This window comes from Saimiri boliviensis, chromosome 1, assembly GCF_048565385.1.
Source record: "Saimiri boliviensis isolate mSaiBol1 chromosome 1, mSaiBol1.pri, whole genome shotgun sequence".
Lineage (NCBI taxonomy): Eukaryota > Metazoa > Chordata > Mammalia > Primates > Cebidae > Saimiri > Saimiri boliviensis.
In genome coordinates, this window is record NC_133449.1 from 131,544,217 (window position 1) to 131,559,177 (window position 14,961).

Consider the following 14,961-nt stretch of genomic DNA (forward strand, 5'->3'; position numbering starts at 1 on the left):
TGGGATGTTTGGCTTTTTAGGGCACATATTTAACCATGAGCCTTATCCTGGGAGTGACACCACATGCCTTTTCAACTGGGCCTGTTTATGGCCGCTTGCATGTGCTAACTCTTTTTAGGAGCCTACCCAACTTGACAAGCCTCACTAGGGCTGTCTCAGGCCACTCACTGCTTGGTCAAGAGGCCTCTCAGCAACTCCCAGATACCACTGATAGTGAGTGGTGGTGAGTCAGGAGGGAGCAGGCTCCATGTGCTCCATGCCAGCAAACCCTGGTCACTGTTGCTCATCATACTGCGTGTTGATACATATGTGCACAGAGCACAAGATAAAACTTGAGGCATTAGGTTTCGTACTTTTATTTGGGGTGTGCTTTCTCATGTTTTATGTAATAAAAATTGTTACCCTTTTCTGTTTTAGAATAAAGTTCCTTTGAAGCAAGTTCTCAAATAGAAGTGTTTCTGTGTTTTAATAGCTAAACACTGGTTTTGTTTAGAATTAAGATGGTTCTCTGTTGTCGAGTATCTCATTTTTCATTGCTACTTTCAACATGATCATATTTAAATCTCAGATTGAAATCATATGTATTTGGTAGGACTTTCCTATATGCAGAGTTTGAATGAGAATTATATCAACTGTATTGGGTCATGTCACTCTGCTGCCATATTTGTAGTCATCATCTATTAAAATCACATGACAAGTGTGCCTGTAGAATATATAGTTGTGCATCACTTAACAGTGGAGATACATTCTCAGAAATGCATCATTAGGCAATTTTGCTGTTGTTCATCATGAAAGTGTATTTATGTACCTAGATGGTACACCAGGGCTACCTGGTATGGCCTATTGCTCCTAGGCTGCAGACTTGTACAACATACTACTGTACTGAGTAGTGTAGGCAGTTGTAACATAATGGCAAGGAGTTGTGTGTCTAAACATAGAAAAGGGATTGTAAAAATATGTTATGAAAGATAAAATGTGGTACTCCCACATAGAGCTCTGACCATTAATGGAGCTTATAGGGCTGGAAGTTGATCTGGGTCAGTGAGTGAATGAGTGAGTAAATGTGAAGGCCTGGTACATTACTATACAGTACTGTAGACTTCATGAACATTGTACACTTAAGATACACTAAATTTGTAAAAACATATTTTCTTTCTTCAATAATAAATTAACCTTAGGTTACTGTAACTTTCACTTTATAAAACCTTTAAATTCTTCTGTAATAAATCCCTGTCTTTAGGGATATTGATACCTCCACATCTTGTCCCAGTAGAATATCTTTAAGGGCAGTAGCAATGCATAGAACTGTCATCTCTTATAATAATAATACCTTCTTAGGGATACCTCCTGAAGGATCTGCCTGAGGCTGTTGTAAGTTGACTTTTTTAAAAAAAATAAACAGGAGTACACTTTAATGTAACAATAAAAGTATAATAAACAAACTAGTCATTTATTACCAAGTATTATGTACTGTACATAACTATATGTGCAATACTTTCATACGACTGGCTGTGCGGCAGGTTTGTTTACACCAGCAACACCACAGTGTCACTAGGTGACGAGAATTTTTCAGCTTCATTTGTAATTTTATAGGTTCACTGTTGTTGTATTTGCAGTCCTTTGTTGACTAAAACATTACGTAGTGCATGGCTGTACTATAATATTGTAACGATTGTATTTTGGAACCAAGCCGTAAAGCCACCGTCTTGAGAATTACTGTTCTAAGATGACTGCGTGTCTTGTTATACATTTGTTTTCTAAAGCAGTAATGTACAACCGAAGTTTGTATTTTAAAAATTATTTTTTTCCATTTGGTCTCATTAATAGCTAATTAATGATGTTGCAGCTTTTATCTTAAAGTACAATATTTGCAAATCAAACTTCCTTTAGGCTTGTAAGGCCTTAAGAGTAGTTCCAGAGGTGCTAGACGGAAGCAGTAAGTAGGCTTCTTCCAAGTTGTGTGTGTGAGTGTGCATGCATTACACATGCATGTGTGCGCGCACATACATCTAGGCTACTCAGAGCCCCTACTCCTCCCTGGAGAGAGAAGGACATCAGTTATGAGTGGGATGGTTGTGTCAGTGTAGAAAAGTAAGGACATTTTAGGAGACTAGTTATCTTTTCCTTTTGAAAATGTACATGGTATAGGGGATTCTAGAGATCTGGTCATCAGATTTCTCTTGATCTTACACTGTGCTTTTCTAATCAAGGCTGATTTTCCCTTTCCTGCACAGTTTCTCTTCTTTCTCACTTTAACTCTGCTTTCCCCTGATTCTGTACTAACTACAAATCTTTCTTAAATCATTTGCAGGTAGTATATCATGTGTATGTAAAAAGGAACAGAATGCCTACCTGGCTGGTGTGCACAGCTTCTTCCCCAGGTGTCTATATGAGAGAGAGGTGGAGATCACAAGACTTCTCAGTCTTTGTCATTCACAAGGGCAACATTTTATTTTCGAGACCTGTGTCACTAGCTGTTTCCTTCATTCCCCACCCTAATATTCTCACACAAACTCTGGGTTTCTTCCTCTGCTCATCTTATTTCAGTAAACCAAGAGTCTAGGAATCAAGTCTGAAACAACCTGCTCAGTGATGTTTTGTTACTGGGGCCCACTGGACTCAGCTGAACCTCTTTTTGGGTTAATGGATTCTTACTGAGCCACACAGTCATTGACTATACCACTAGCCTGCATTTATGTATTCAGTACTCTGCCTTGGCTTCACTATAGGGTGCTGTCATGCAGGGTTGTTAGAGGTAAATGTTTCCTGGATTTACACGGACCAAATGATCTGTGTTTGCAAAGCAAACAGACTTTCCAAGTGATAAGTTCAGATAGTATCAGTCATTTCCCTTTTTTGGTCCCACTTTTATAGCTGAACAAACTGAGGCTCTGAGAAGTGGAGTGCATTGCCTGAGGTCACAGTTAGTGGGAGAGCTGGCCAGGCAGTCCCTTCACACTGTCCCTGCGACTCTCCATGTTTGTCTTTACCTTCTATGCATCACATCCTGTAATCACACTTAAAAGGATGAATTCTCTAAGGTCCCTGTTCTTGGTGCCAGGATAAAGTAAATGTATATGTGCTCCTGCTCCTGGAGGATGGGGAACTTTTGTTCCTTTCATTATTGTATCTAGTGTGGGGGAAGTCATGCACATTATTCATTAGCCACACATTTTATTTTTATTTTATCTTAAGGATGAAGAGGAAGAAATCAAACTGGAGATAAATATGCTGAAGAAATATTCTCATCACAGAAATATTGCAACATATTATGGTGCTTTCATCAAAAAGAGCCCTCCAGGACATGATGACCAACTCTGGGTAGGTGGATATTTCCTGAGCATTTGTGGGCATTCCATTTTGCTTGTATTGTAAGGGCATGGCTGCGGTGGGGGCTGAGAGGGAAGAAAAACACGAAGAGGGGCAGTAAGTAGCTGGCAGGTTCTAAAGGCTTCCTTGACCTATATCTATGGGTTGACTATATACTGGTTGTTTATTTTGATGTTGATTGCACATTGCATAGAAAAAAGTTAACTTTGTGTTTCAGGAGTAAAATGGCAGCATCTAGAACGAAAGTGACCAAATAGCAAGGAAATCAGGAGCTTGAAAGCAATGCAATAAAAACTTTTTTTATGGTAACCAAATTAATTTGAAAGCTCAGTCAATTGAGGTTACCACTTGGAAATAAGAGACAGATCTTAAGAAACAAACTTCTGTCAGTAACTTCTTAATAATATTAATGATAATAGTTAATTAAAACAATTCCAGGGAAATTTCTGGAATTGACGTATTCAACCTTATCTCTTTTTGAACACATTTATATTCAAGATAATGACATTGAGATGACCATCAGATCTGTGGCAATCACATTATTTTATGCTCAAGGTATTGAACTTACAAAGCAGGAAGATAGATTAATACTTTTTCTATCAATATTTTTTAAAAGACTATTATAAAATTAAGTAGAAGAGAAAAAATGTACCCCTATTATCATTGCCCAAATCAGTTCATAGTTAAAATTTTAGAATAGTTCAGTTCATTTTCTAGGTACTTTAAACATATCATTGTGATCATATTGTTCAAACATTTAGATACCATACATATTGCATTTAAAAAAATTGTAGGCCGTGGGTGGTGGCTCACGCCCCTGATCCCAGCACTTTGGGAGTTTGAGGTGGGTGGATCACGAGGTCAGGAGATCAAAACCATTCTGGTTAACACGGTGAAACCCTGTCTCCACTAAAAATACAAACAGTTAGCTGGGTGTGGTGGCACACGCCGGTAGTCCCTGCTACTCGGGAGGCTGAGGCAAGAGAATCACTTGAACCCAGGAGGCGGAGGTTGCAGTTAGCTGAGATCACGCAACTGCACTCCAACCTGGGCGACAGAGTGAGACTCCCTTCTCAAAAACAACTGGATAAGTGATTAAAAATAGCATTTTTTATTCGTATTAAACCTAGTTAATATAAAATATAATATTTTGAGGATCAAAAGTGAAAAATAGAATATTTTTGAGGCAAAATGAAAAGAATGTTAGGGAATATTTGAATCAGATATTTGACAATTGGTCAGTGATGAAGAGCAAAATAGTCCTCCGGTGCCTATGAGCACTTCAGAATCGCTGAACTTGAGTATGCCGTAGAATACCAGACACACTCAGTCCCCTAGACCAAATATACAGAGTGAATACACTGGACCATGAAATTAGCTTTCAGTTATTTAGGTGCCTCCAAATTATCAATTATTTAGGAGCATCACATTTCCAGGTCTTTAGAAAACAGAGGGCATGGTGGTTAATCTGGTTTTCCCAATTTCTCCAAGATGTGTTACTCACCTTGTGTCTTGTCTTCCCTGTAGCTTGTTATGGAGTTCTGTGGGGCTGGGTCCATTACAGACCTTGTGAAGAACACCAAAGGGAACACACTCAAAGAAGACTGGATTGCCTACATCTCCAGAGAAATCCTGAGGGTAAGAGAAGTGGGTGGCTATAGTGCTCCAACTCATTGTCCTTTGCTTCCATTTTATTTTTCCCGGCCGCAAGTACTTCTTTGCATTAGTTATACCTGTATAGGTTATTCTCTTTGACAGTCTAGAGTTCAGCATATCTAGCTAGCTTTGGAAATTTAAGCTACATCATGATTTGACTCTGGTGGCAAGTATGTAAATAAGGTAGACTTAAGAAAAATAGTGTTTCTGTATTTACCTGAATTTACTTTTCAGGGCATCACAACATACCTATTGGCAGCCTACCTTTGAGTTAAAAGGAAATTAGAGTGGAGGGGAAGGGAAATAATCTCCAACTATTGTTTTTAAAGGAATCCTGTATATATGCTTGTAAATCAATACTAATGGTGCTGAATGCTGGTTTTCAAAATCATCTTGAAGACTTTGGCATTAGCTACTAGAATCTATTACAATATTTATGAAGTAAAGTTTGAATGTTTCATGTTATTTATAGCCATTTGGAAAGCTGGCTCATGAACTTAGAGTAAGTTTCTGAACTGCTGTTTTAGCAGCTTTTAAATGGTTCTTTTGAGTAGTAAAGCCATGTTGACAGCATAGGCAGAGGGTTTTTTAGGATTTCATATTTGAGCGTTTCATGTAGTTTTATTACCAGTGAATCTGTTCCTTCATTTGGCTATCACCGTTTTTCTCTCTACTCTATCCCTGAATTACACACGGATGTCACTTGGTTGCATTTCATTTACCTAACACATTTTTAAAATGAAGATTATGAAGTTAAATTGAAACCCAATTCTTTTGCTTCCCCACTAATAAAAAAGTCTTATAAGTAACTAATTTTTTTAGTAAGTAAAGTTATCTCACTTTTTATATTTAAGATTCATAGAGAATTGCAGGTTTAAAAATTGATGTCTAGACTTCCTAGAGAAACGTTTTTTTTAAAAAAAATTTATTTGGATATTTATGTAGTCTTCGAAAATATGCAATTCCCCTAAGAAGACTAGTTGTAAGGGGTGGGGTAAGGTTATAGGAGAACCATTCTTTTATTAACACTTGCAAATGTCATTAAAATATCAGAGTCTTTTATGACTATTATAGAAAGCAGAGCCTAAATGTGGAAACTAAGCTTCCTGCTTTATACGACTGTAAAGGAAGTCAGGTACTGTGCCAGATGTATTTATTAATAACTAAAACTCTTCAGCATGGTAGGCAGGATAGAACATTGGTTGAGTGGTTGGAAATCAGCATAAGTCAGACCTGTATTTGAGTCCTGCCTCTGCTGCTTACCTATAGCACACTCTGTTACTCAGCCTTCAAGACTTATTTTCTTTTCATCTATACATTTTAGATACCAGCCCTTTGAAATTACTTCTGCAGAAGAATTAAATGAGTTAGTTTATATTAATCGTTTAATGTAGCATTTGGATACATAACTACCTATCAGCAAATATTAACTGTTGTCATTATTCTTTTGTTTTAAACACCCACTCCCCTGCCATACACATCCCCACCCACGTACCCCCACATCTACCTTTCTTGTATGTAATTCTATTATGGGATATCTCAAACAGAGAACTAGTTTTTAGCATAACATGGTAGACATCAAATGTATTTCAGACTTCAAAGACATCAAAGACAGCTTAATGTGTTTCTATACCTGGGCAAGCATTGTTTACCTGTCACGTATAATATGTACATTTAGCCATTTTACCATCATTGATCTCCAATAACATTTAAAGGAAGCCCAACTTGTTTAATGCCTCTAAGCCAACTTGAGTGTGGTACATGAATGGACATATTTTTGAGACATAGCAAATCTTTTTCGCCTCACTGGGAATCTGAAACATGAGTTTCCTTGGCCTACATTTCATCTAGGATGGGAGTTTTTCCTTGTGACAAAGGTTTAAATTAAAACAAATGAATGCCTCAGGGAGAGTTCGTGTGTCATACAGTAGTGTGTGTTCATTATGGGGGTTACTAAGAGTTGGCTTTGGTAAAGAGAAGGCAAGATGATAAGCTGGAGGTGAGGTCACATGAGAAAGGAATGCAGCCACCCCCAGACAGATAACATGTATTCTCAAGATGGTTGGGATTAGACAGTTTCTGTGGTGGCAAAATCTTTCCTCATTTCTCACTAGATGTTGGATTTAGACATTATGATTATTATGATCAGACCTTTTGAATGGTGAGGATCCTAAGCAGGTAGACCTCAGCCATTAGGGAAGTACTTTTTGAGGCCAGAACACTGTAACCCTCTGAACCACAAGGCTTCACAGCAAGACCAGCATGTTCTTTTCAGCCCACTTCCATGTTCACGTTCCACATGGCAGTTTCTCATTTTGGCTGAAATCAATACTTCATATTGAATATGGGAACTTACAGCTTTCTATAACCAATACTGTATGACAGCCTTTGACTGCTCTTCTATTCTGTGACAATGCCTGATAAAGAGTTATGGGGAAAATGTTTCCTAGTTTAGAAACACTGATGGATTTGTTTGAGGATAGCTAGGTTCCTCGCTGAGTATTTGGACTTGGCATTTCTGCTAAGGAAGGATAATTGTGGCCTCATTTCTGATATGGGACTAGTTGAACACACATACGCTCCCAGGTACTTCATGGAATAAAAATGTACTTACTGTTTAGAATAATCGTAAGTCAAGTTAACATTGTTGCAGAGCTATTAGACATACCTAATTCCCTATAGAAGCAGTGATCCTATAGCAGTATAGACAGGAAAGCAGGCATCGTTCCATACATTTACTGCTAGTAATGAACAAGAGTGCATGCGAGCCACATTTGTTTGAGAAGATGTGGGTGCTTATGTTTGTTGTTAAGATAATCTTGTAAAAGTTTAAGAAGGAAGTTTTGCAGGTTAGAGAACAAAAATGAAGTAATAGAAAAAGTAATTACGAAAAATTAGGGAAGCTAGCTTTTATGTCTCTCCTTTTGCTGTTTGAAGTTATACCATGCTGAGAGGAGGGACTTTGTTCCTAACTATAGCTGTAAGGTACTATATATTTTTAGTGCTTTTTTTCTCTAGTCAGTGCTTTGTGGTATAATACCACACATCCTGTGTTGTGAAAAATAAACAGAGCTGTCAAATAAGCTCTATTCTGTTTCATAGACCAGTAAATGACTGTTTAGAAACCCCCAGTTAGAAAAATTAGTATTCTAGAGGAGCTGTTGTATTTAATTCATATCTTACAAAGTAATGATAACAATAAACCCCATTAAAAAAAAAAGAGTAAACAGGAAAAACCAAATAACCCTTACTTGTAATCTGCCCTTTTTTGATTGAGACATTTTAGAATAAATAGGTTGCTTGTATCTTAAGGAGGCGAGCTGTATGTTTGGCTTCTCTAGCTGAGGACAGAATAAGTAATGAGTTGTGAGAATGATGCATTGCTGTCTCGTGGACCATATTTGGATGCAACATGTGTTTTTGTTCTTCCACCACCTCTCATAAGAGACAAGTTTTTGGGCCTCATTCCAGATACAAGGTCATCAAAAAGTGTTATATGCCCAGTAGGTTTGTTTCCTTGGGAAAGAAAGATATTTTATTTGAACACAAGGCTCTTCTGACAGCACAGTCCTTTTATGCTTGGGGTGAAGGTGGGATTGATCAGCACTTAGCAGTTTGTCACTGTGCAGTTGGAAAGCTAGCCATTGTTAAAGAGCCAGTTTTCAAAGCCCTCTCTTGCCCTTCGCTTTTCCCCTGAGATGTGTCTAGTTCAAATATACCCATGGGGTCACCCTCTAGACATTTAGCGTGGGAAAGGAACCACCCTGTACACAAATAGCACAAATTATAGCAGAGAAACGGCAGATGGTAATCTGCAGTGTATCTTAAAGGGACAGCTAGAAGTGGTCATGTTGCTCACACAGGGAACTTAACCTACTGGGAATGTGGAGGGTGGGGAGGACTTCTTTCTGTGTGTGTGGTAGTATTGGTGCTATCTTCCTGGGAATGAGCTAAGAGTGAAGTTAACGTTCATTAGCTCACAAAAACCTTTGATCCGCATGTGTACTTTCTTACAAAAGGTGTGTTCCTGGCTTGTTTATAGTAACAGAAAACTAAAATTTAGGCCTGTCTTTTCTATTCAGGGACTGGCACATCTTCACATTCATCATGTGATTCACCGGGATATCAAGGGCCAGAATGTGTTACTGACTGAGAATGCAGAGGTGAAACTTGGTATGTAATGGATGTGCGGCGTGATCTCATACTTGCACCTGGTACAAGCCAGCTCTACTCCCAGCTCTGCTTTCATCCAGCGAAAAGTTCAGTCTGTTGCCCATGTTTTCTATTTCTGTTCTTAAGAATGTGGGAACCGAGCATATTGCTTACCCTGGCTCCAGCCTTCCCACTTCCATGTTTGTATGTTTGTTCACCCCTCTGCCCATCTCCCCCTTCTCTATACAGCAGCCAGACTGATCTTCAGATCAGACCATGCCACTTTCCTGCTTATAGACCCTTAATGGCGCCCTACTTTACTTTGGATAAAACCTACAGTTCTCACCCTTACCCATAAAAAGCCATGTAAGATCTGACCCTACTTTTCCCTCCTCATTTTATGTCCCTCTTTACTTCTCTCTTCATCAATTGCTGTCTTATTTTCTTTTTTTAAAACTTCTTGGGACTTAGCTTGGGGCCTTTGCATAACTATTTCCCATTGGGAAGACTTGACTTCAATTTTAAAGTCAGTTTTTTTCCTCATGTTCAGGGGCCTTTCCAACCTCTGATCTGTCTTGGGCCGCGGTGCTTGTTTCTTTCATAGTATTATTCACAATTTAGTGTTACGTGATTGTTTGTTTACTTCTGTTTCTGTCCCCTTTGTCAGAATGTGAGTTCTGGGAATGCAGGAACTAGTGTATTACCCAGCACCTAGCGTAATGACTTTATTATAGTAGGTGCTTGATAAATTTCTGCTTCGATAGATAATTACAGCCCATGGTGTTTTCCTAGAGTTATTTACAAGGGTTCTTTTATATTTCTTGTTTCCCTTAGCTGGGTCTGAACTCATTTGAATCACTTACATCTAAGTGTTGTATCAAATTTTTAAACAGAGTTTGTATTAATTTTTCTTCCACTAACACATCACAACAAAATTCTTTTTGTTTATATGGGTCTAGTCCACCTTTATTTTAGAAATCATAGGCACAGCTGTTGTACTGTAAAAGTAAGCTCTTCATAGTTAATTTCTTGCATAGTGTCTGTGTTTATTGGTCTTTTGTCCAATTGGAAACTCCCCTCAAGGCTAGATAGGAAGCACTTGAGTAGTTCTCCTACCAAATGACTCAGTGAGCTGTTTGTTCCCTGCACTGGTCTCTTGGTACCGGCCTATGATAGTCCCTGAGTGATCACTTAGTGATTGGTTACCACTGCCTTCCAAGTTTCTGTGATTGCTTAGGCTTCCTGCACTGCCTGGCTGGCCCATGTGTCTCTGGTTCTTACACTGACTGGCCTGTGTGTTTCTCTGACTCTAGAGGAGCACTCAGTGAGTGAGTCCACATCCTGGAAAAGCCATTTTCTGAGCATGTTCTGTGCATAGAAGTTGAATCTATGATCCCTGTAACTCATCTCAGCATGAGCTCTCCACCTTTGCAGGTTCCTGCTGGGGTAATGGCCACATGTGTAGTGATAGTGTTGGCAGCGACTGATGGCAGGCATGCCGTTAGAGGTCATGGTCTTCCTGCCAGCTCTGCCTCCCATCTTTACACTTTTCCTCTAGACCACCACCACCATCCAATTGGGTGGGATGCAGAAGTCACTGAAAAATCAGCAGAAGTCCCAACTGCTTTAGGGGGTGTTGATGAACATGCGATTTAGCTTGATTTTCTTTATTTGATTCAGTACTGTGTTCTTTTCAAGAAAACGTGTGGTTTTCTTATATTTATGGTTATTAAATATAACAAAGTATATTTCTTATATACTTATAAGAAGTATACTGCTTAAGAAGGTAAGTCAAGTGCATCTCAATCAGTTCTCCTGAACCTGGGGCTCTCTGTGACTTGATCTTGTTTGTGGCAGTTTGAAAGCACTCAAGGTTGTGGTTCATTTACAAGGCCCTCTGCTGGTCACTGTTGGAGAAGCTGGGGAGGCAGCCAGATCCAGGCCTCCCCGGAGCTTCTGGACTACTTGCTAGAGGATCTCGCAGTTTTGGTGGCTTTACTGTGGAAGGGCACTCCTGACCAGTGTTGCCTGCCTTGAAGAGGATTGCATATTCCTGAAACACTGATGTTCATCAGTTTACTATGAAGACATTTCCTCCTTGAGTTTTTCCCCAAGTATACCTGGTTTGTAATTGTTTTTCACTTTGTCTTCCTTTCTCTTCCTCCCACAGTCGACTTTGGTGTGAGTGCTCAGCTGGACAGGACGGTGGGGCGGAGAAATACATTCATAGGCACTCCCTACTGGATGGCTCCTGAGGTGATCGCCTGTGACGAGAACCCAGATGCCACCTATGATTACAGAGTAAGAGGCACCTGCTCCATAGGCCTTTGCAGGGCCACTGGCATGCCTGAGGGATGGGGGCTTTACTTACAAATTACACACCCCTTGTCTGCCTGCTTTTTCAGGGAGGAAGATCTTCAATGAGGAAAATTTCAGGTGCAAATTTTCCAGGACAGTATTAAGATGCCATCTTTTTTGTCCATTTGCATCACGTGACTGTGTTCTCACTAAGGGATACGCTGGTTTCAAAGCAGTCTGGAGCACTTTGTCGTGGCTAGAACTTTTTGCTCCTATTTGCTATCCTTTTTAACTTGAAGGATATATTAGAATCAAATATTCTTTTTAAAGTATTGCCAATTATAGTAATAGTTTCATTTGAGTGAAATTTTATATATATATTTTTAAACAGCTTTACAGCTTTGATTTGGTATACAAATTTAGTTAAATTATTAGAGTGACCTCTAGGGACTTGAATCAGTAATGCACTTTAAAGAAAATTGAGATGTAAATCTGTATTTGTTATCAGACTCAGGTTACTATTTTTATAAAAACTGTTTTTAAAAATCCATGCCTTAATTAGATGAGGCTTAATTAGATGAACCTGTTGTCTAATGTTCTACCCTCTAGATTTGTCTCATTACTTCTTTATGCCATTTAGTTTAGTTTGTTTCCTGTAAGCTGGAAAGGCTTATTTTGTGTCAAGCAAGATCACCACTGGGGAGGTGAAGGTGGAGGTGCTTTGTTTTGCCTCGAAGCAGGGGGCATGCAGAACGGCTCATCCCTGACTCACGTTGCCAGGAGTGGCCACTGGGGTAGGGTCATGAGCCCCTTTGTGTACCACAATAGTATAGAAAGCTTAGGGGAGGAATGATAGGTCTCTCCTTTTTGTTGTGTTCAAACATATGTGTCTGAACTTTGTAATGTAAATATAGATTATTTAGAAAAACGCTTAAATTGAGCAACTTTAATTCATTGGTTAGGATAGCATGTAAACAAATATATAGTAATGACAGTAAGTTTCCTCATCTACTTTTCAAAAATCTTTTTTTGCATTTTAAGAAATATCATCTGATAAGACTTTTGTACATCAGGCAGTGTTTAGTGAGTAGCTGCCAATACAAAAGTAAATAAAATGGCAAAAACGCCTGCCTTCATGGAACTTATTTTTGGGCAGAAAGTGAAGTGTAATTCAAATTTTAAATTTAGTATTTCAGTTGAATCAGAAAAAAAAATTCTTGTGCAGAAAACCAGCTGACTTGTTTGGTTTGCAGGTGGGTTGGGGCTGCTTAGTGGCATGATTTGAATTAGTGAACCATGTTAGGTTTTATGAATTCAATGGTGAACGTTTTGTAAAAAATGCTTTCTGGCCTTTAAACTTTAAAATCTTAATTAAGTTTGAGTTACCAACATTAAACATAAATCTGGGCCAGAAGTCTAAAGTATTAAATGCTTATGAAGAAGTGAAGAAACATACCGAACAGTAGACCATTCACTGAACATTTAGACAGAGGCTTTTAAGTGGTCCAGCTCTAGTTCATTCATAGATGTGAATGGTTTTAATTAACAAATCAATTTTCTCTTTCCATTCATCTATTCATCCGTCTATCCATCCATCCATCCATCCATCCATCCATCCATCCATCCATCCATCCGGTGTTCTACAAATGTGTTTGTGCTTTTAATTTTCTGGCAAACTTCTTTTGGTTTGTATAGCAAAGTTGTGTAAATAGCCAGAAATGTAAGTTAGTGGCTTTGTAGCTACTCTAGTATCCATACATACTGTTTTATTTTTGCAGAGTGATCTTTGGTCTTGTGGCATTACAGCCATTGAGATGGCAGAAGGTGCTCCCCGTAAGTAATTTTCTTTTCTTTTTAGCTCACTTGTTACGCGTAACTTAAACCTCTCCCAAGACTTCAAAAAGAACAGCTCAGCTCCATGGATAAAGGCATTTCTGGTGGACTGTTTAGGTGAAGGCATCATAAATATAGTTAAGTTTTAGATGTAAAAGAAATTCTTGGCAACCACTGTTACTATTCCTTTTGGAGATCTCTAGGAGTCCCATAGGCTACGTTTTCTTTTATTTAAGTTGTACTCACATATGTGACCTGAAGTAGTACCGAGATCAGATAGTAAGTAGTAAGTTTTCTTTTTACATTTTAAACTGGATAATTCAGTGAAACTAGTCCTAACACATGAAATTTTAATATTACTTAAGTTTTGACTTAACTAATGGAGGCATAACTTTATTTATGATATAATTTTTGTGTGTGTGTTAAGTGAAATTTTGTGTTTGCTTCTCCATTGAATTCAATTAATGAGAACTTGATATAAATCATTTCTGATCACAGATGAGGTAGATTTGCAGAGAACAAAGGGAAAAAACCACAGCATTTTCTGCTGGTCCCCATTTAAAAAGGTATACACAAAGAATGTATAACTGTGGCATGGGACATAGTTGCTGCTGAATAAATATTTGTTGAATGAATGAAAATAATTGTTGACAGTTAAAAATCAGTTTTTAATACAGAAATAGAGATCTGCTTTAAACACTGTACATTCCCTTGTGCTTCTTTCTAAGGAAGTGAGGCAGGGAAGTACCACCTCATCCTTAGTCTCATTTTTTGTTGACAAGGGAATAGCACTGTCCGCCTCTCCTCATTGCCCAGGTGCCTTGTAAGTCTTTTGAAGGTAAATAAACACATGAAGATGCGCATTGCATATGGTGACATAGTCATGCCTACTGTGTGTGCCTAATAGACCTTTACTGGGTGAGTGATAAGAGTACAAACAGCAATTGCACAGAATTAAAACAATCCCATTTTACGCTCGATTTTTGTTTCTTCTAGTATTTTTAGCTATAACAATGAACAGTTAGCATTTCTGGAGGGCCTAACTGTACTCATTCTGTTCCCAGGCATTGTGTGAAAGCCTTTGAAAGCCGTATCTGATTTAATCTCAACAGCAACTCTATGAAAATAAAATCATTTTCATTGGAATCTTAAAGATAGTTTAACAATTAAGTATTAGCTCCTTTAAGACTTTGATTTATGAAAACTTTCCAATGTCTTTTTGAAAATGTGTATTCATCTAATTGCTCTTGTCCTCCCACTTCGCTATTTTTAAATGGGACATTCAGGGTATGCCCTGGAGTTCATAACTAGATGTCTGGACTGCTTGGTATGAAGTATATCAGTCAGACAGTGGACCAGAGCATTTCATGTTATTTATGACTGAGCCCTAGAAATCAAGAATGAGTAAAATAAGTGCCATACTGACACAACCGTCTCCTCTCCCCAGCTCTCTGTGACATGCATCCAATGAGAGCACTGTTTCTCATTCCCAGAAACCCTCCTCCCCGGCTGAAGTCAAAAAAATGGTAAGCTATATATGGTTTTTTGTTGTTCTTTTCCTTTTTTTTTTTTTTTTAACTGTTTCTTTTTAGTTATACTTTCTTCTGAGATAAAATTCTGGCCCTTCTAATTTTGGGAAACACAGGAGCCAGTTCTCCAAAACACCAATTAAAAGGTGCGTTGATTTTTTTA

General features: G+C 38.4%; 1 protein-coding gene across 50 annotated transcripts in view; it reads left to right on the top strand.

Moving 5' to 3' along the window:
• MAP4K4 (mitogen-activated protein kinase kinase kinase kinase 4) overlaps nt 1-14,961 on the top strand; it is a 198,214-nt gene that overhangs the window by 124,019 nt on the left and 59,234 nt on the right. For all 50 annotated transcript variants that reach the window (XM_074404352.1, XM_074404346.1, XM_074404361.1 and 47 more), the window contains 6 exons: nt 3,196-3,321; nt 4,858-4,968; nt 9,069-9,159; nt 11,309-11,439; nt 13,215-13,269; nt 14,717-14,795. In XM_074404352.1, coding sequence (XP_074260453.1) covers nt 3,196-3,321; nt 4,858-4,968; nt 9,069-9,159; nt 11,309-11,439; nt 13,215-13,269; nt 14,717-14,795 — 593 coding nt within the window. The remainder of the gene's footprint in view (nt 1-3,195; nt 3,322-4,857; nt 4,969-9,068; nt 9,160-11,308; nt 11,440-13,214; nt 13,270-14,716; nt 14,796-14,961) is intronic.